This window comes from Styela clava, chromosome 2, assembly GCF_964204865.1.
Source record: "Styela clava chromosome 2, kaStyClav1.hap1.2, whole genome shotgun sequence".
NCBI classification, from domain to species: Eukaryota; Metazoa; Chordata; class Ascidiacea; order Stolidobranchia; family Styelidae; genus Styela; species Styela clava.
This window is the reverse complement of record NC_135251.1, coordinates 11,748,541-11,771,051: the sequence shown is the minus strand read 5'-3', so window position 1 is coordinate 11,771,051 and position 22,511 is coordinate 11,748,541. Positions and strand designations below refer to the sequence as shown.

The window sequence follows — 22,511 nt, the reverse complement described above, 5'->3', positions numbered from 1 at the left end:
CCTTGTGCTTAAAAGCAACAAAATCTCGTTGCTTTGTTGGTCCAATTCAATTGAATTGTTGTTATTAAATTGAAATGTGTCTCCATTACAGAGTAGACGATACCATCAGACATTCGTGCGAGAAACATGTGTCGAGTTTTATGCTTGGTTGGGAAATGATATTCGGTTCGAGTGGAAAGTATTCCTTCATAAATAAAATATCAAACAATCAAGCGATTCAAGTAAATGATCAACGAGATTACACACAAACAAACAGGTCGTACGCGACAATATAGTTTTTACGACAACATCGCGAGGCGTGCTTCAAACAAAAATATACCTAATTCTGCTTTATCACAAAATCGGTTCTCATACCAGGTACCTCGTTTTGAAAATTATTATCGCTTTACGATTCTCATAATTTTTATTTGATGACTTCAAGCAATTATTATTAAAGAACTTTTGGTACTCCTGAAGTATGCGCACCAAGATGTCGCATACCCTGAACCCTAACCTGGTACACAACCTAAGTTCAGGTTGTGCGCCATCTTGACGCGCATATTTCAGGAGGTCCGAACTTTGTACTCAAATGTAATCATGTATTCATCGGGAAATCTGTTTATTTTCCAGCAACCTAGGGTACTAGGTAATTCTAGGTAAGTTGTTAAATACCCCACCGATCTGCAATAAATGTAAAAAGATATTTTGACGTATTCTCGACTCTCGAGGAATACATTATTATGTACTACCGAGTTCATGGGAATTTAATTGCTATATATTTATATTTGTCACGCCATTGACCTGAGGGTGGGATGGGAGCTTCAGGCATATCCGAAGGTCAACGCAAAGCTGTATGAAACATGCCTTGTAGCTAGAGCTGGGCATTTTCGAATCTAATCGAATATTTTTTTCGAATCGAATCTCGAATACTTGGGAGTCAAGAAGCGGTAATTGTATATATGCGACTTTTTTATTTTAATTGGTCCTGTCAACATATGAATAACTGAAAACCTAGAGTACATCACTCCGACAGATTGCTGAGCGTTCACACAAAATAATAAAAATAAAAACATGTTTTTGTCAATAAATCACTACAGAAAATATTTATATATATGTCAGAATTGTGTTGAAAAAATATGTCTTCAATAAGGATAATTCGGGTAATTCACCTCGACCACTGGCAGAAAGAAAAAACAAGATGGCGGCGATTCGAAATTATGCTCTGAACCGATTTAAATAATTTACTATTTGATTCGAAATGCCCAGCCATATACTCGTAACGATATCATTCTACGATTGTTTTATCGTTGTGTCGAAAAGTTCTGGACAGTGGACATATATCACCAAAAATACATCAAAGAACTTAAGCAAGAAAGCAGGCTCATAAGCAAAAAAACGTTCGGTTGGTGTATCAGCTACATAAGATATCAACAGGGGGTAGTACGGACACCTATTATATAAAAGGACATGTATTCTCCCAAGTAGTATCAACCGCCAGTCTACTTGTGAGATACAGGCTACAATAACATAAATTAACTGCGAATAGCCATCTTAGTTAACATATCTCTCAAAATCTGCCCAGAATTGAAATTTGTCGTCGGCGGCGGGAAAATAAAGATGTATTTGTTGTCGTCGGAAAGGGGTAAGTAAAACTGCCAAAGCAAAATATCCTGCTTTAAAATATCACCGACACAATCAGTATTGCGACAGTAAATGGATCAACGTCTGTCAAATTTTTTAGCGATGGACTAATGTGAGTCACTCTCAGTCTGATCCAAAACAACAAATAAATTGAAATAAAAGAACAAAATGGACCCCACAGGAACATAGGTGTAACCATAAGGGGCAAAATTTTTATTATATATATTTTTTGAAATGCAATTTTTGCGGCATTTGCAGCGAGAAATGAATTCTTGCGTCCTTTCCGTTTTTTAACACCATTTCGGTCAATTTTTTTGATTTACTGAAAAACCACTTTCTGGCTTACTATCAATACCCTTTTTTCCAAATGAACCAGCAGTGATGGATGAAAATGTGAGATTATATACCTTCGACAGCAAAGTAAGTCTTCTTTAAGATATCGTCAGATTCCAGCGACTGCTTCTATGTAGTTCAGGGCAAAAGTCACGAGTGAGCATCGTATTAAGTCAATATAAAAATTTGGACAATCAAGCATCTTAAAAACAAGGTTGATTTCTTCTTTTATCCAACTATCATACATACCGTACATACAAATCAGCGTCTGCTTGTCGTGTACCGTGCTCGTCGAAATACAGTTCAAAATCCGACGTTTTCGCAAAATAAACCTTTTGAAAAACTTTTCCATCATATGTCGTCATAGGGAAGCAGAATTTTTTTTATTATAATATTAACGAGTACAAGTGTATAAAACGGCAGGGTAGAGGTAACATGAACTAAACCAGGGGTGCACAACACGGGGCACGCCATAAAGTCGAACGTAGCACGCTGATGGTTTGGAAAAACATCAATTCTTGCATTTAATTATAATAAATCTTAAGAACTCCAGTTTATATCGGAATAACCTTGAATCGCCTTCAAAAACGTCCCCGGGGGATGAAATTGTTTGAATAAATTAATTTTTGTTAGATCGAAGTTTGTTGTTATGTGTTTTATGGAAGTTCGTTACAATACCAACAATTATTCGAACGTGGCACAGGACAAGATTATTGTTATTATAAAAACTTTGGCAAAGATCCTCATTTCAGCTGTGCACCCCTGGAATAGACTATCACAGTGATATACAGTAGAAAACTTTAGCGCTATATTCAGAAGGTCAGAAAGAGTATGGCAACAAGCAAGAAATCCCAATGCAGCATTATACCATGACTAGTCTGCAGAAAAACGTACATTGCTAGAAATGTAGGGGAGTCAGTTAGCTGCAATCAGCAAAAACAAGAATTGCTTGCTCAAGAAAACGTTTAGTATCGACACACATGAAGGTGTGGAGCTTCTATGGCTCATGCTTGGGGAACGTAAAAATAATTTTCCTTGACAGTGAAAGATTTTCAATCAGTACAAGTGAATCAAATCATCATATCGTTCCTCTCTGTTCCTCGTGAGACTTCTGGTGGAAAGCAAAAGTAACCCCAGACTGTTTCCAAGCTTGTTTCAAAATCTGATCTTCAATATCTTTACTGTTGATGCTATGATTCCACAAAGTAAGATCGGAGTTACAGTTCGACTCTGATGGAGGTGGTCGAGATTGTATCCCATTAACACATCTTAATGTAACAAATATTCTTGTTTAGAACGAAAATTAGTAAAAAAAAGTTGTGTATGATAAACACAGGGTCAATACAAGATGGTCATTCTTTTTATTGGACACATAAAGTAGCAATTTTCAAATACCGGTACTGTTCTTGTTGTTAAAAAGCCAAAGAATAGATTCAAATTCCGTCCTATGGTTGCCGCTCTATATTTATCCAAAATATCACCCTTTTCTTTTAATTCAAGAGAACACTATTTTATGTATTTGTGTCTGTAACCTTGTGAACTTTAACCTTTTGTGACATGATTAGCAGCTTGAAAAATTCGCGAGAACAATATTTCTGAATTTTTAACTAAGATGAAAAATTGACTCACCGTTTACAACTCAACCTATCGTGAGTGTCACTTCCAGTGAGTGACTTTCCATCCTCTGCTAAAGGTTGAAATAAATTCCTTAACTCTCCAGTAGAAAAATGTCTTTCTACTTCTGTTTCTTGATCAACAACACATGATGAAAGGGCTTTCTTGTGTGTTTGACGTTGAAATATTTTTTCTTCAATTGTTCTTGTGGCTAAAAGTCTGAAAGCAATAGAATTTCGGTATTTATTGCTACCAAATATACAGACATTTCGGCCCGCGCAGGATCAAGTGCGAAAATATGTTAATCACCGATGCAATAGAACAAGTTGCTCTACTATGAAGTATTGAAATGGCTGTAAATAGCGATGTGTCTCATAGGGAATAATCTGATGTCCAAGGCATGGGCCGAAACGTCTGTAAGTCAATATTGCCAAATGAAGTACTGAAACAATGAATTCGTGTTTTATGTAATCATTAAATGCGCCAGTAAGAGATATGTTCAGCACAATTAACCAATACAGTTTTAGAAGTATAGAGTGTATATTTGCGAAAGTGACACGAGGTATGTTGCCTACCACTCAGGGGTGGGGCATTGGAGATTTAGGATTGTTTAGTCTGGCGTTTCGCTGGGGTAAAGCTTAGCATAATAGATTGGAGTCAGAGCTACCAAAAATTTGAGTTTAGCGACTGTGAATGTGGAGAAATTCATCAACCGCATTGAATGCTGGTTGAAAAATTTTTGACCTTCGTATGCGAGCCTTCTTTCGATTATCAACATTAAAAATTTGCGACAACTTTAGCTCCGGGTGACACTGCAATGAAAACATGTCACTCCGGCTTGGCCTTTAATGGAAATATGGTAAACTTCGACTTCACAGCCATGCCACAAAAAAAGTTGAATTTATATGCCAACCTATAGATATAACACGGTTTCTTCTGTCCATCTCTCCATACTCGAGCCATTGCTTGGTCATCATTGGCTGGATTCCAATCAGGATCAAACATGATCAGTCGATTGGCACCGATCAAGTTCAGGCCACATCTGAGAAGATAAAATCAGCTAATGTCAGAGGAATGGGCAGATATTAAACGGTACAGGGTGACCCCAATACATTCTTAACTTCTACAAAAATGAAGAAGATTTATTTCAACACCTGCAACTTCCATTTGTGTATGATTGTGCTCAAAAGTTTGATTAACTTAGAAAGTAATTTAAAATCGTTCGATATCAGCAACGGCTTGAATAGGGTCATATTACGAGCAAAAGCGAAATTTTTCATAAGCTTTGTCTAAAAAATTATTAATTTAATGTACGGTTTAAACATACCCCCCAGCTTTACTGCTGAGCATGAAAATGTATTCTGGACTCGACGGATCATTGAATTTATCAACAACTTTAGATCTCTTCTTAATTGACATACTTCCATCTAACCTCACATAGAGATATCTGAATTGCAAACAACATAAATTATAATATAACCACATACACAAGCATCATACTAAAATCATTTTCATAAATGCCTAATTTGATTAGTTAATAACTAATTCTGGATGGCCTATTTCTGGGTACTCCAGTAGGATGTGTACCAGGTTAGGGTTAGGCCATAATTTCACTTTGTTTTTCGATTACTATTACGAGTTCGGGGACTGTCTGTGTTAGCCAAGTGAATATCTCCCTTGTCCATAGGTTTCAGTCCCTTTACACAACTTGATGTAAAGTAGGCGAACAAAATTAGTTACCTCCATATTGGTACACACACTTTTGGAGCGCTTCTGGGCCTGCTCATCTGGTAGGCAACATATGATATTATAGTATTACCAAACAATTATGTTGTTCAAAATCACCTCCACTGATGAACAATTCAGACAAAGAAAATGCCCAATTCTTGCTTAACATCCTCGTTATATACTGATACCCACCTTCTTTGTCTGAAAAGTTTTTCACATAAATCCAACGTTTGAGTATAATTTGACACAAGAACAAACTTGTCGCTGGTTCTGGATTTTGTCAACGCCAGAAGATAATCAACAAGAAGAAGTTTTCCTGATAATTCTGGCTGGAAAAATAATTTTCCTTATAAATAATAGCAGGCAACAGGATAACAGCTGAAAACTTATCATAAACGCTTTCTAATATTGAATATTTATCTCTTTTCATATTTCACATAAAGAACTCAAGTGAAATGTGTTTATTGATTTAATTTCACATTATAATATGAAACCTCCTGAACCTGAAAAGTATAGAAGGAAGCAATCCCAATTCTAGGTTGAGTTATCATTGAAGTAGGGCATTTCAAATTGAATATTAAATTATTCAAATCAGTTCAGACAAAAATTTTGAATCTCTGACATCCTGCTTTTCTGTCTGCAAATGGTCAAGGTGAATTCGCCAATATTTTTTTGTGAAGCAATATTTTTAAAATGCAATTCTGACATATCACGCCTTTCTTCCTAATGAGTTGTTGATGAAACACGTTTCATATTGTGTGTGAGAATACTTAGCAAACTGTCTAAGTAATAAATTCTATGTTTTCACTTCAGTAATTTATGTGTCTGCAGAACCCATTACAATAAAAAGTCACATACAATTACATATCTACTTGTATTTGAGATTTTGATTTGAAAAAATATCCGATCCAATTCTGAAATTATCAGGTATCAAATATGTTTGGGAACATTTGAATTAAGCGTTTTTTATAAAATTGATCCGGCACTGTGACATTCCTATATACGAGCAATGCTCACTAATTGTAAGATGACATATTTCAAACATTTTCAAAAAATATATCCAGTTATTTTGAATTGAAACAGCCTACCTGTACTGTACTAATATTAAATGACGGTGGAAAATATTTCAACATGTCATCGTATCCTTCCTCTCGTTCCAAACATTTGTCATAAATGAGGGATGGATGATTGCAGAGCTAGAAATCAAATAAAGATCCAAGAATTAGACTTGACATTAAAATCGTTATGACACATTCACATACAAAGTATTTTATTGAGATCTTTATACCACCTATATTGAATTTTCTGTTGATGGCCAATATAAAAGTTACACGAACTATCTGGGATTTCAAACAAGAAAGGTAATATGAAAGTATATAAAAATCAAAGAGCAGAAAAGGTAATATGCGTCTGAGACAGTTGCAACCAAAAATGGCTTGTATCAATAAATCAGAAAATTTAATCTTCCAACATCGTACAAAACATGCACACAAAATAAATAAACGTATATAATCCATATTGGACCTTTCATATTAGCAAATAGCATAAACTACTAATGAAGAACATTTCAAAAGCATTCACATATCCAACAGATTTTCGATATCCCAATTAATTTTTGTTTTCAACTATTATTGAAGCACGATATCAAATCAAAAATATACAAAATATTATTGCAAGGAAATCACTGATACCATACCTTCTTTAATTGATTAATAGCAGTTAGTCCTTTTGCTGTCAGGCCATTAGAATTTCCTTTTTTACTACTAGTGTTATCAATTTGTTTAGATGAAGATTTGACCAAAGCATTATAAAGTTTGAGTTGAAGAGGTGATAATGGACAACAGAGAACTATTTCTGTTTTGACTGGAAGATATCTAGAGAAAGAGGTGTAACAAAACTTAAGTGAAACGAGTCATTGATTTAAGATATGCATGGTAGAAATTTTACCTCCAGAAATCATGGTACAACACCTGAATAAATAACTAGATCAGCAAATACAGCATGAGTAAAGTTATCATCAGGTTTTCGAACTATAAACGTTTTATGCAATTCAATAGTCCTGCTGCGCACTAACACAAAAGTATGATATGTTTAGTTCTACTACAGCATTCTAGCACTATATTCGTTGCCCACGGTTACCCTTCCCGTACTTGATGGTGCCTGGAGTCTCTTTTTGTAACAAATTCGGTTTTTGGACTTTAATAGTTGATATATTAATTTAGATATTGTTCGTCTTATTTCTATTTTAACGTGTATCAAAGTTTGACTCTTATCACAGGTGTCGCTGCTCGATAACCAACTTTGGTTTTTCGCGTCACCATTCACCAGGAAATGTCATTTTCAACTTTTTATAAGTTTATGTTCACTGTAAGCGCATTTTCCTTTTGGTGAAAAATAAACTACTGACTGACTGACCACTAGTGCAAAGGCGTTAAGAAAGGATTGGAAGTTTATCTCGCTGAACCTCTACTGATAGCTATGACCGTTTTAGCAATATTTTTCAAAAGTAACAGCTTCTCAATTTATGGGCCGTTCGCTTCAAACAAGGCATTGTGCAAAGGGGGCTACTATTTTTGGGAAGGAATAGATTCTTTTACAGTTCAGCATTGTATACCCTATTTAATATACCCTGGAAGAAGTGGATGGCACGGGGTACCTCGATTTTTAAACAGGGTAAAAAAACAAGTGATAAGTTAAAAAATATAAGTATTTACTTGAACAGAATATCTGAAGTTCTTCTGATGATGCATTTATTAACAAGATCAACAAGTTCCAACAATTTTTCTTCGCCGTGTTCTTTATGTTTATTACTTGCATCTGCATCCCGGCCTCGAAGTATTGGTAACTCAAATCTAAAACAAACAATTTTATTAGTAAATAAACAAAAATGAATTCAACGATAAGCAAACAAATAGGGTGGGAAGCTGGTTAAAAATAACAATCATCAGCCACAACATATTCGAACTGTGGTTCCAGCTTCGGAGCTTCATTTTTTAAAATTAATAGGCATTGGAAGTTTTTTCGTATGACCATTTCCATGAAACATCAGCACAAATGCAGTTTCGCAGAAGCGGGACTCAAACTTGTGATATAATTTAAGGATTACAAAATTTAAAATTAAACTTTTAAATATACAAATTTAACTTGAAACCGGTAATGCACTACCCAAAGAACAAAACACTGATTTCGCTTCATGAGTATGATTTCAATAAAATGAATTTAACTTATTTCCTACATTATACAAGTTTCATATATATGAATATATTCCATTTTCTCATATTTGAAAATAAATATCCATGATGTATTCACATTAGTAAATTATTATTAGGTCATAACTCATGACCATATCTATTCTATAAAGAAATGATGTAAACTCCTAACTATTCAAAAAATAAAATTCTTACGGGTACATGCAAATTTGACAGCCTGAATAAATTACTGGACAAGATGTTAGCAGTTAACAAAAAGTAAAAATTAGAGAAAACCTACTTTTTCTTAAACTCTGAAGCAGTTCCCAATAAACCTTCGTTAACAAAATGTACAAGACTGAAGTATTCGAGCAAATCATTTTGAATAGGAGTTCCAGATAGAATAACTCTTCTTTTACACTTGATACTGGTCAATGCAGTGTACGTTAAGTTATCCGAATTCTTTAGTCTGAAACAGGGGAGAGAATGAACAATATGATCGGAGGGATTTCTGATATCTATACCTATTTAGTAGGATTGTAAAATCACAGATTTTTTCGTTGAAGTTGATAGATGAAATTTAACATAATTAAGGTCAAAATTAGCAACGACAGGGTGGTAGATTCTCTATTTGATTGCCTATTTTCTTGAAGTGCGAATGAGTTGTCTTTGTATATACATGATACTGTAATAAATAAACAGTTGCCCACAGATTTATATTAATGGGACTTGGCGACTGCTTCATCATTAGGCGAGCCACGGCTTCTCACCCGGGCATAGGATTCTCATAGGATCCAAACCTGCAAACCCATGCAGGAGGTGCGATAGCACAAGTAGTCCTATCGCTTAGTATGGCGCACTGAGTGCCGATGTGAATAGGCTGGTCAAGCATTTGGGAATAAATATAAAAAAACTTCTTACCTGTGTCCTTCATCACAGATTAGCAAACCAATCTGCCCTCTACAAAGAACATTGACATGCAATCTGAAGGTTTCATAGGAAATAAATAGAACGGGAGCAAATGCTCTACGACCACTTTGTGACATGAAATTTTCTAAATTTCTGAAAAATATAGAACAAAAAAGGGTGTCATTCGAAATTATTAACTAAAAATATCATCTATCATCATAGGCTTTAATTTTGACTGTTTTTTATATATTTATTAGAAGTTACAATGAGTAAAATCTAGGCTCAGCTATCTTACATGGTGACAGGCTTTATAGAGATATTTCAATATATTTCTAAAGTAAAAAGCTCACAGTAACTATATCACTGGTAAATGGTAATTGCAATCAAAACCATAATTTGGAAATGATAGATAAACCACCTTTCTGTCTCTAGCTTATGGTACTAGTTACCGAAACTACCAGACTAGAAAAAGTTCTATCTTCAGATACTTTGAAGATAAAAACCTTCCAGTACCTGCTTATTTCACTCTTGCTTCCAGATTCGATAACAATGCCAGAAACTTTATCCCCAAGCCATTTCTTCAGTTCGTTTGACCAATTTTTCACAAGACTTGCAGGCGATACAACAATTGCTTTTTCAATATGAGGCGTCACATCTGGACTCTAAATTAAAAGATACTTCAAATTGTAAGATTCTTGATTGTATATTTTTTCACTTAATGGCATGACCACATGAGTTGGGATATTTTAACAAATGGTGAAAAAAATGAATATCTTTTTAAAAATATCACTGCATGATGCATTCCAAATATATATGGGCCTTATCATTCAACAAATCCTACTGAAATAGGAAGATATTATAATGCTTTTTCATCTAGTGAGCAATGCTACCGGATATTCCACATCTTCAATCATATGGCGAACCACGACCTCTCTCCAGGTTACCATGGTAGGTATATGTAGCAAGTTACTTGTTTTCGAAAGCAGGTGGAGGAAGCTGTAACCGCCCAGCGGTTAAATGAACCACCTTATGACGGCGAGGAGTCCAGCTATCCTTTCACACATGACTATCCCCAAACCTGGATTCGAACCTGCGAACTCACACAGGGTAATCAGTGGTGCCATGCCGAGCCGTTTATCAATAAAAGCCACACCTGCTTAAGTAATGTCCAGATCAATGTAACACATTGCAATGTTTTTCCAAGTCCCATTTCATCAGCCATGATGCAACCATGAAGATTTTCCAGTCGATTCCCTGTCACACAGTCATAAAGAAATTTAACTCCTTCACGTTGATGAGGTCTCAGCACCTATAAATTAGAATAAAAACTTGTTTGATCTAGGATACAAAAATGTTGACCTAGTTTATCATCAATAAGTCTGAAATTCTGACTCCAACTTAAAATAAACATTTGGTATTCATATCCAAATTTTCAACAGGGGTGATAACTTTTTTGTGGCTTTGGAGCCAGGCCACACAATAGGGGCCAGGCCACGGAGAAAATGGGGCCAGGCCACAGAGAAAATGGGGCCAGGCCACGGACAAATTGGGGCCAGGCCACGGAGAAAATGGGGCCAGGCCTCAGAATATTTGGGGCCAGGCCAGCGCAATGGTAATGTTAAGACATCCGTATTTGTTTAGTTATATTTTTGTTTATAAGTAATGTGGAAACTGGTAATGTTAAGACATGTACGGTACTTGTACAATTGAACCGTATCGTATGTTACAACCAGGGAAAATGCTGTATTCGAACACTTACTCATTACAAATGTAGAGGTATAAGTTTATTTCGACTCCATAATCAGCAATAGACGATAAAATAATAGATAAAAACAAATGATAGAGTAACTGATTATAGAATCGGGAAAGCAAACAAAACCTCAAGTAAAGTTTGAAGCCTACATATTTTAGATGGAAAGGTATTGAAAAAAGAAGTAGTACGTGTTCGCTCACCCAATGTATTACTTATGTGAGGGGGTTATATTGCGAGCGATACATTATCGATATTGCATACCTTTTTGTGATTGTTATTTTTTTAGCAAATATGTGTTGTTATTTAATTATTTTCATACAATACATGGTTAATAGATCAGTGAATAATTCCACCAGTGACTCAAATGCTATTATTAAATGAAGTCCGTACTGACAAATTGTGTAGTTCTACCTGTATTGCATAGGCAATTGACAGGGGTTTACACGCTAAGATGTTTTAGATTTGTAATACAAATTGCAGGCACAACATATCGGTAGCTATCACAACCACTAGTATCCCAATACTCAACATACAAAAAAGACTACTCTTCTCCGTTATACATTATCCCTAACAGAAAACAAGATCCATGCATACCAGTTGATTAACTGTTTCATTTATTGGAAAATATGCAAAAAAAAATTGCAAACACCAGATTGGCAGGATTCCAACATAATCTTTTTTAAAATAAGATTCATCTCCGAGGGAGTCCTTTTTGTTAGCATCTCAAGACTTTCCTATTACCGATAATTACTTCAATTATATTTAGCGTAATGAATATCAGGGATAAATGTTCAATCATAAGACTGTTTTTTCAATATAAGTCATCATAGATATATCGGAAAAGTAACAGTAGTACAAACGCATATTAGATAATCATAAGCAAGGAAATTGTAAGACTCTTTTGACTGGAACTGGTTTAGAGATTCAAGGGAAAATTCGCAAAATTCAATTTGGTATTTTTTCAGATTTGTTTTTAGCAACTACACTGGTAAGGTTGAGTATCTCCTACACAATATAAAACCAAAATTATATAGAGTCTGTATTGTTGTCATCATGATTTAATTTCTTCTTCTCTCCAAGCTATAAACAAAAAAATTATGTTAAAATTCTTGATGACTTGAGTGGTTTATTATTTTACAGTACTGGGAATCAAAATACCTATTTCACCAATAAATACTTTTTAATCCTGCACACCATTTTGAGAATACAGGTAAAACGTAAAATTAAATGGTAGTGATATTAGGGAGTGGGGTTTTATGGCACGGTTGTTAGCAACAATATGGGATGAAATTTATCTAACAGAAGGAAGTATGTAGGTTTCATATAGAATTATTACATCATTTTTATCATTGTCAACTAGTCAATTCAAATCTAACGAAGATTCAATAAAACATGGTGTTTATTCGACTAGACCAGGGGTTCTCAACCTTTTTTCTGCAAAATACCCCCCCCCGAGGCACGAAACAATCAACGCGAACCCCCAGTAATGTGACACCGAACAAATTTGTGATATATCGATTAACAATTTGTTGAAACAACAATTTATTGACCAGATAAAACTAAATTTAATTTCCCTGTTACTAATATTGCCCTAACTAATAAAATCCCTTTCAAGTTTCAATAAGGATATCACTCTCTCCAGTGCTCGCAGCACGCTGTATTTTCTGTGAATTTCACATTGTTTACGTCACAATCACAACAACGCAAGATCAGGGAAAATCTATGTTTCAATTGGCACGCATTTTCCTCTGGTAGTAATAAAGGATATTAAAAACAGCAACACACAAAAACTCGACTGCCATCCAAGTACCCCCTGAAATCTTTTCGCGAACCTCAGGTTGAGAACCCCTGGACTAAAGACTGCTTGGTCCATCCCTGATTTGTATACATCGCAGATCACTTATTATCAAAAACTCATTAGGTTAGGAAACAAATGGAATGGGCCAATTTTTATATTCTATTCTGTTTTTACTTATTGTTGCATATGTCCTGCTATAAAGCTCAGTACAAACAATTCGTCAAACTCACATTGAGGTACGTAGAATCTGAATAAATCTTCGAGCAATCATAATACCACACTTGCCAATTCCACGTCATTTTATTGTTTTATGTACGCGATGTTTTGGAGAAGCAAAATCAATAACATGGAAACTACGACAACTGTTTGCATGTCGTTACGACGTGAGCACCTGAGATGTCACAAAAATTATGTTATTTGTTGAGGCCATACTGAACAATTTTTTATCATGTGATACAATTAATACATATTAGGCATTACATGTATTTCTTTACAATGCTTAGTGATTGAGGCAATATTTAAAAATGAAACCGATAGTGGCGAAAAATTCACATCTTACACTTTTATAAAAAAAAGAGTGCTTAATAGGGAACACCATTTGCAAAAAACATCTTGCGAGAACATCTCTTGAAAATGAAATTTTTCCAAATACAGTATAAAAATAGCAAATAGTCAAGAAAAATTGTGAAAGAACTTGCAAATGTTATTTTAGGAAAACAAATGTACAAAATTCAGACTTGACTATTAGACACAATCTTGACTGGAACAAAAAAATTTAACCATGGAGATTGTATTCAGGTCTCATCTGTACAGTTATTGTTACAATGATGTGATCAAGGCAAATAATACCAAATCTTACCATCATACTATTCCATCTATTTTAGTATTTAATCTTTGTAGTGGAATCTCGTTCGGAATATATTTTTATGTCTTCTCCGAAAAACTTTTTCGCTTGATTCCTGGTTTCATTATCAATTTAAACAATCCCTGAAATCAGATCCAATTATGTATGTAGTAGTAATCATCACAAGAATATAATACAAATATGTTATGCATGCTTCAGGTGGATATAAAAATATAAGGAATATTAATAAGTATTTCTAGCTTTGTCACAACCGTAAAACATTGCAGAACAATCTCAAAAACAAATATATACTTAAATCTCTACTCAAACCATTTGAATGACGAACGAATATAAAAGTGTGAATCAAAGCTTCCCCTAAAACCAGTCTTAAATGAAAAATCCAGTGCGCCAGCTAATGTTATCTAATAAATAATATACATTGTAATATTAGGCTAAAATGTATAGTTTACTTATAAATAGTTTGAGTAAGATAAGCTTGAAATATTTTTCCCAACCTGGTAAATGTAAACTACAAATTAGCTTTCATATTCATAATCTATGATCAAATTGATATGATACCAGCTTCTTACAGCCTAATTCTTGTATACATTCCTCAGTTATCGTATAGTATCTGTTTCACTGCGATCATTACTCATATCAGCATATATACTGAACAAAAAACAATAATTCCCCAAAAAGTGAAACAAATCTTATGGTACTATTGTTGTAAAGTAACTTAACCATCATTACAAACCTGTTATATGAAATAAAAACTATGACTATTCCACTTCCGACAACATTCAGACATTGCGTCCCCGAATCACCTCGCTGTATGAATCCACTTTTTAAACTGCACTTCCCGGCAACAAATTTCAAAGTATTTACTTTTCAGACAGTCAAACATGATTTCATACTATTATGGTTACCTGTAACTTGAAGATCTTTACTAACCTGTTGAAAACCATGAAAAAAAAAATACAAAATCATCTCCATAACAGAAATCAAGTATGGCTCCATATACAGATATACCATATTTCCCCAAAAATAAGACTGGGTCTCATTTCAATTTTCTTCCGAAAAATAACACTAGGGCTTATTTTCGGGGGATATCTTATATTTTTATTTATTAAAAACAAACTTAAAAAGTAGAGAATTACGAGATTTTCAAATATACAAACTATGAACCTATATATATATATTATAACCTATATATGAACCTCGGTTAAATGTGATTCAAGCGAATTCTTTTCACTAATAAGGTTTGCCTGTACCTTCAAGATCATCACTAACCTGTTAAACACACAAAAAATAAGACTAATCCACACCTCATAACAGAATTTGAGTGTGGCTCCATATTACTGAACTGCTCAAGTCTGTGGCTCCATTTTCTATCCTGTATTTCCAGGCAATAAATTCTCGGTTAAATGTGATTCAAGCGCATTCTTTTCACTAATAAGGTTTGCCTGTACCTTCAAGATCATTACTAACCTGTTAAACACACAAAAAATAAGACTAATCCACACCTCATAACAGAATTTGAGTGTGGCTCCATATTACTGAACTGCTCAAGTCTGTGGCTCCATTTTCTATCCTGTATTTCCAGGCAATAAATTCTCGGTTAAATGTGATTCAAGCGCATTCTTTTCACTAATAAGGTTTGCCTGTACCTTCAAGATCATTACTAACCTGTTAAACACACAAAAAATAAGACTAATCCACTTCTCAAAACGAATTTGAGTGTGGCTCCATATTACTGAACTGCTCTAGTCTGTGGCTCCATTTTCTATCCTGTATTTCCAGGCAATAAATTCTCGGTTAAAGGTGATTCAAGCGTATTCTTTTCACTAATTAGGTTTGCCTGGACCTTCAAGATCATCACTAACCTGTTAAACACACAAAAAATAAGACTAATCCACTTCTCAAAACGAATTTGAGTGTGGCTCCATATTACTGAACTGCTCTAGTCTGTGGCTCCATTTTCTATCCTGTATTTCCAGGCAATAAATTCTCGGTTAAATGTGATTCAAGCGTATTCTTTTCACTAATAAGGTTTGCCTGTACCTTCAAGATCATTACTAACCTGTTAAACACACAAAAAATAAGACTAATCCACTTCTCAAAACGAATTTGAGTGTGGCTCCATATTACTGAACTGCTCTAGTCTGTGGCTCCATTTTCTATCCTGTATTTCCAGGCAATAAATTCTCGGTTAAAGGTGATTCAAGCGTATTCTTTTCACTAATTAGGTTTGCCTGGACCTTCAAGATCATCACTAACCTGTTAAACACACAAAAAATAAGACTAATCCACTTCTCAAAACGAATTTGAGTGTGGCTCCATATTACTGAACTGCTCTAGTCTGTGGCTCCATTTTCTATCCTGTATTTCCAGGCAATAAATTCTCGGTTAAATGTGATTCAAGCGTATTCTTTTCACTAATTAGGTTTGCCTGTACCTTCAAGATCATCATTAACCTGTTAAACAAACAAAAAATAGGACTAATCACCTTTTCATACCAGAATTTGAGTGTGGCTCCGTATTACTGCATAGCACCATGGCCTGGCCTGGCCTGGCCCCGATTTCTCCGTGGCCCGGCCCCAATTTCTCCGTGGCCTGGCCCCAATTTCTCCGTGGCCTGGCCCCATTTCAGTGGCCTGGCCCCAAAGCCACAAAAAAGTGACCACTCCCTCTCCAAATTTTAGCCTGATGCAAGAATAATGACACCAATTAGAGACATGAGAAAAAGGAATATTGGAGATAGGACCCTGGCACCAATATCAATAAAAGCAAGTCAAAGTTTGACTCCAAACTGTCATAGGCCTGCGAGTGATTAACATTATGATTGAGGGATCTTGTCAACTTTAATTTACAATCAAAGAGATCCTATCCAATGTCATTTTGTACATCTAAGATGTGTGCCACACAAATACAATATTTTTCTATACTTACTTTTGAAAGTACAGGATCAACAACCACATGCACTTTAAGCTTGGTCTTGTCAGCTTTCAAGGCTTCGTGTGGCGAAAGTTCAGGTGGTTCGAATAATACTAAAGCGTTCTCATCGAATGGGTCATGTAATGGTTTTCGAAGCAACTGCCTTTTTAGTCCAAGTTTACCTCCCAATGTTGGTCCTTTGTAGTTGGGTATCGGAATTTTGAAGGGTTTAGAAAGAATTCCTCTGATAAAAGATTCATGTGAATTTGCATCTGGAAACGTGCTGACATCATTGCAATTCGAATTAACTGACAAGGTTCCTAAAGGGTCACGAAAAGGCGATCGATATAGTTTAAGTGTTGAAGATGCCATTGGGCTTCGTGTACATTTAAAACAAGGTTGTTGGTTTGGTACATTTTCACTTTTCCGTTTAGTCAATGTTGACTTATTATTTTCATCTGAATATTCAACTTCTTGCTTTACTAATCGACTTGGTGCAAAACTCCGTCTCATTCTTTTAACTAGATTTATACACTTAGACCTATGTTGTAAAAAAGAAAAAAAAATCTCCAGAACTCGCATAAAACTGATATTGCAGTATTGATCATGTCTGAAAAATGATTAAAAACCTGAAGGATAAAAAATGACCGCAGAGAGATGACAAGACAATTTGATTTGAATCGTGACAAAATGATATCCAGTATGGCTGGTTTTGAAAACCGGCATTCAGACATTTGTCGCGATGGTAGGTATACGCGGAAATTCTGCTCCGTTTCAGTTATTTAGGGTCGATTTCGGTAATCGAAAAAACATATTATTGCCACAAGTTTGCTGTTTTAACTGGAAAATGGCCTGGAGGTATAATAAATGACTTTTAGAAGATATCTACAGGTTCGTTCCGGTAAGTTTGGGTAGATATCCTACCCTGTATGTTGACCATTTTGGCATATGTCATTTCTAACCCCCACCTGACTACAGAACCACGTCATCAAAATATTACGTCACTACAACGTCACAGTGACGAAACAAGGTCCATAAAATTATACGGCTTGTCATCTAAAACGTGCAGACGATCACCCAAAATCAAGCAAGCTATTTCTCTCGCTCTCTCGTCGTAACGATCCCGATGTGTGAAAGATCTCTGAGTTAAGCCGGTTAGTTTCGTGGGCGGAAATGCCATTTCATGCCATCGTAGCTATTCTTTGGCAAGCTCTAGGCTATCTGTCTATGGCGTGATTGTAATGTTGTAGTGACATAATTTTTGGATGAGGTAGTCTGGTGGGGGTCCAGACTGGATTCCATGGCAGGTGCACGCCCGAGGGCGCTAGCGCTCCGCAAAAATGCACGCGAGCGAAATCAATTTTGCACGCCGAAAATTTGCAATTGCTCACCAATGTAAATCAGTTTAAATGGTTTTAAAATCAATAATCCAGTAATATAAAGATGCCAAAATATTATACCTCCACAATTGTCGACAAATACCAGCTTGCAAGATTTGGTCTGATCGAAATATTGCGAAGCAAAAAGACCATGGACCTTTCCCCAACCTTTGACCCGCGAAAAATTCCTCTCATTGTTACGTCCTTTTTTGCATCTTGCTGATTGGCCAATGTCACGAAGTAAACAAGGAAGTCGATGCTCGGGGAAAGGTCCATATCGTGTTGAATGATAGGAAATAGGAATCCCGTGAGAATAGTTATGGACGAAAAGATCGCCTCCGCACCAATGGCCAAGTACGGCTCTGATTCAGCGTATTTTTCATACAATAATTTTACACGAATGTACTGAACAGTACCGGTATCTAAAGTTGCTCAAACACTCCCAAAATTAGTGACAAAGTATGAAAATAATGTTTGGGGTCAAAGGTCAAACGTCCATTTTGCTCTAATTTGATGTATTTTTTATCCATTAATTCTACGTAAAAACACTACCAAAATTAATGACAAAGTATGTCCATTTTGCTCTTGTTCAACGTATTTTTTATCCAATAATTTTACGCGGATGTACTGAACAGTACCGGTATCCAAAGTCGCACAAACACTCTCAAAATTAGCGACAAACTGTAGAAATAATGTTTGGGGTCAAAGGTCAAACGTCCATTTTTTCTCTGATTCAACGTGTTTTTTATCCGATACCGGTAATTTTACGCGGATGTATTGAGAGGTATCTGATGACGATGTCAAAGTCAGTTGCACGCGAGTGCAGTTGTTTTGCACGTCGTGAGCTATAATTGCACGCCAGGAATTCTTATTTGCACGCGGGAATTTCTGATTGCACGCCCGATTTCTCGTTCAAAAAGGCCATGAAATCCAGACTGGGTGGGGGTTAGGAATAACATATGCAAATGAACATGCGCCAATAAAATGATTGATAAAACAAGTTAAATAAAAACTGAGTACTGGAATACGAGGGTCTCATGTAGTTTCGTACCTAACGTACTTCTAGGAGGCGTAGCATAACAATTTTTTCATGTGTCAATCCTAACCCCCACCTGACCACACCATCCAAAAGTTACGTCACTACGACATCACAGTGACGTAATAGAGCCCATCTAACTACTGAACTATGCGAACTGTCATCCAAGACGCGCAGACGAGAACCCGAAATTGAGCAGCCATTTCTCACGTTTTCTCGTCGCTATATAGTCAGTTCTATATCGTCGGCGCCGATGCCATTTCGGGCGATCGTAGGAGTATTTGGCAAGCTCTATGATGTGATTGTGACGTCGTAGTCACGTAATTTTTGGATGGCGTAGTCAGGTGAGGGTTAGGATTGGCATGTCAAAAAATTGTTATGCTACGCCTACTAGAAGTAGTCTACGTTAGGTACGAAACTACACGAGACCCGAATATCATTATGTTTGGGTCAGTACTGCAGTAAGTTACGGTATGCAGATAGGCTATGGTTAAATTTTTTAGGCAAATAAGCATACATACAAATCAGGAGAGCAAACAGAACTTTAGATCAGCCTTAAAACGTACAGCAATTCCATAAATTGTATAGATAACAAAAATAATAATATTAGAAAAAATAAAAATAACGGTACTTGCCACACATCATACAGTCATATTACAGTATTAAGTCTGAATACGCTGACGTTATTTTTTCTGATACTGAAAAAACACAAATTAGATATTATAAGTAAGTTATAAGTTTATTTCGACTCCATAATCAGCATAACAATAAAATGATTGTTAAAAAAAAAAAATTATCGGTATTATATTATCGAATAATCAGGACATGCGCCTCGTTCAGTCGTTGGACACACACCAAAGAGACTTAACATACTCTCTGAGTCTACCGCTTCCAACTATCCCAGAAACCCAAATAATTCGAACATATTCATGTTTCGCGCTGAGCGTTGTGCAATACAAAACCGGAGTCGCTAACCGAAGTGACACACTCACTGACCGCCGTTGACCCTATTTACTGACCTTTTCGCTCGTCCCAGTGAGAATTATATGCTATCACCACTGGTATGTTAGTCGTTGATCACCACTGACTTCAGTCTAGCTTCATTTAGTAACTAATGCATTAATTCAGATTAATCACGTGTTTGGAGTCGCAACAAATCGAATTGTAGGTAAGTAAGTTTATTTCAATTTCCCATAAATAATACACACAAATAAAATTAAAAAAAAAATCGTGTGGAAGTCAACGCTCTACTTCGCAATGTAGAAACCTCATTAGAACCGCGTTTAACACGTATAATATCAAAGAGACAGCAGCAAATTTCTCGTTAAATTGAATTGTCTTCTTTTGTACCTACTATTTATGTCGTAATTGCATTTTTTTGATTATGTTTTGTGTTCATGACAATTTTTGGTCCGCCGGTCCGCAAAATTTATTTTGAAATTTTACCGGTCCACGAACTGAAAAAGGTTGAGAACCACTGATCTAAACAAAATATCTCAAAATAGTGCACACACGCTACGCCATTTTCAAGCACACATCAAAATTAGTTTACAGATTCACAGTTGATTTTCCATCAATTGATGTTAAGTATAATTTATGTGTCCATATAATGCCATCAAGTAAAGATCATTTTTCCCAACCAGATAAAAAGTCAGTTTTACACGAAATACGAATGAAAAAGAAAAGAAGAGAAGTTAGTGCGAAATACTATTTAAACGTATAACGACTGACGCTTTTTAACAGTAATGGACACAGTAATATTTGAATAGCATTTGTCCGTAGTTTCAATACTTTTGAAAAGCGTCAACGTCATCATAAGATGATACTTGTAAATAAGAAATAAGCAGAAATTTATTTTAAGCTGGCCAATATTAGGTCGTCAGATCAACTCGAATCATTTCATAAAACACTGAGGGGCCATTAAAAGTTCGACTATGGAAACACATACTACGTACGTGTACACATACTACGTTCCGATGTCAGCCATCTTGGTTCACATACTACATGAGTACTAATTTCTGTGGTGCCCCCTTCCACCTGGTGCCTAGAACACGTGCTTATTTTTCTAAATGGTTAACACAGATCCATAGCCGACTAAAAATACGCCCGCACCCGGTGACCAAATGTCAAAGATTATTCAAGTTGGCTTCCTTACGCGCCGTTTCTTGTCTTTACTGAATGAGTTGTGAAAGGTTCTGTTCCACTTCAAACTTCAATAGTAAATATATCAAATTTTATGAATTTTGATTAACTTTTCATACTAGATTATCATATTGAGAATAAACTTCATCATGCACATACACCGTTCGATCTACGCTAGTCTGCAAGACATGAGGATGGATCACCGATTTCAAATGAAGCTTATTTCTAAATAACACTTTTTGCATAAGAAAACAACAGCACATAAAGGGAAATGTATTGATTTCTTGCAAGAATTTAACACGATTACAACAAGCACAAATAATATGTTCAATTAGAAATTAGGAAGAGAAAAATGTAAAATAAAATTTAATCTTAATTCCACCAAGATACGACTCGAGAATTTGATACAAGGGGACTGACTCCCCATATGCAACGAAAATGGGTAAAATCAAAATTCAAGTCTTGCTGACGTTTCAAGAGGGACAAGGTTTATTTGAAAGAAAAAGAAATTGCATTTCTGTATAGTCCATCGCTGAAAATACCTTATTCCGTCAGAATTAGCATAAGCGGAAAATTATGGAATTTCACAATTTTCATAGCACGACAAGGAAGATTGATATATAGTATAAATGTAATTAATAAGGAATAGTTAAGGTAAGGTATTTAAACGGCTTAAAACAAGAAAACTTTTTCTAATGCAACCAAAACTGTATTCTGAGACCCGCATGAGCTATAATTGTTATTCATTACACAACATATGATGTTGTGTGATATATAAGTCTCTTAGAAATAGTATATTGGAAACAAAGATGCGGTTTTATATCATTACCTGAAGGTTCAACATGTGTGTCAATTTTTTTTCAGCATAATTTTGACATCCAGTTCATGAAACGATGTCATTAGACATTATATTGCACCATTAAAGCAATGTGCTATGGTCTGCACTGTGAGTTATAGTGCGTCACAAAAAACCACACATTTGACAAAGACAATCGCGATGCGTCATCAAGCATTTTCAAGTACCCACGTAAATCAGTGATAAATTTGAGATTAATAAGCATAATAACCACAACCACAAACATTGCGAATGTATGCACCAACCATCAGATCTGATCCTTAATGACAATCACAACAAAGAAAAATGGGATCTTATTTACAGAGCCCTCCACTAATGCAAAAATGTTATATTTGGGAGAAAAACTCCCTGCCACGTATTAGAATTACAAATTAGTA

The 22,511-nt window shown here is 35.5% G+C and overlaps 1 protein-coding gene and 1 long non-coding RNA gene across 3 annotated transcripts; both read right to left on the bottom strand.

Annotated features, from left to right (window-relative positions):
- Window positions 1-2,317: 2,317 nt before the first annotated feature.
- Window positions 2,318-17,290, bottom strand: LOC120336716 (DNA repair and recombination protein RAD54-like). Its single transcript, XM_039404470.2, has 13 exons — window positions 16,737-17,290; window positions 10,546-10,701; window positions 9,906-10,054; window positions 9,405-9,545; window positions 8,785-8,952; window positions 8,010-8,147; window positions 6,992-7,169; window positions 6,384-6,491; window positions 5,488-5,624; window positions 4,895-5,014; window positions 4,481-4,609; window positions 3,583-3,786; window positions 2,318-3,221 (listed from the first exon to the last, which is right to left on the bottom strand). The coding sequence occupies exons 1-13, from the start codon at window positions 17,232-17,234 to the stop codon at window positions 3,032-3,034; spliced, it is 2,316 nt and encodes a 771-aa protein (XP_039260404.2). The 5' UTR covers window positions 17,235-17,290; the 3' UTR covers window positions 2,318-3,031.
- Window positions 10,883-15,100, bottom strand: LOC144419977 (uncharacterized). 2 transcript variants are annotated; one of them, XR_013474407.1, is made up of 5 exons: window positions 15,005-15,100; window positions 14,542-14,972; window positions 13,803-13,930; window positions 13,174-13,334; window positions 10,883-12,225 (listed from the first exon to the last, which is right to left on the bottom strand). It is a non-coding gene; the product is annotated as an uncharacterized LOC144419977 (long non-coding RNA). The 2 variants fall into 2 exon arrangements; XR_013474406.1 differs by having other exon boundaries at window positions 14,542-15,097.
- Window positions 17,291-22,511: the final 5,221 nt, after the last annotated feature.

What these genes read in the sequence shown, in the direction of transcription:
- LOC120336716 (XM_039404470.2), bottom strand. Translation starts at nt 17,234, where the DNA reads ATGAGACGGAGTTTTGCACCAAGTCGATTAGTAAAGCAAGAAGTTGAA. An exon ending in TCTGGACATTACTTAAGCAG is followed by an intron (nt 10,055 to 10,545) that starts GTGTGGCTTTTA and finishes CTTTTAATTTAG; the next exon opens with AGTCCAGATGTGACGCCTCA. An exon ending in AAACCGTGTTATATCTATAG is followed by an intron (nt 3,787 to 4,480) that starts GTTGGCATATAA and finishes TATTGCTTTCAG; the next exon opens with ACTTTTAGCCACAAGAACAA.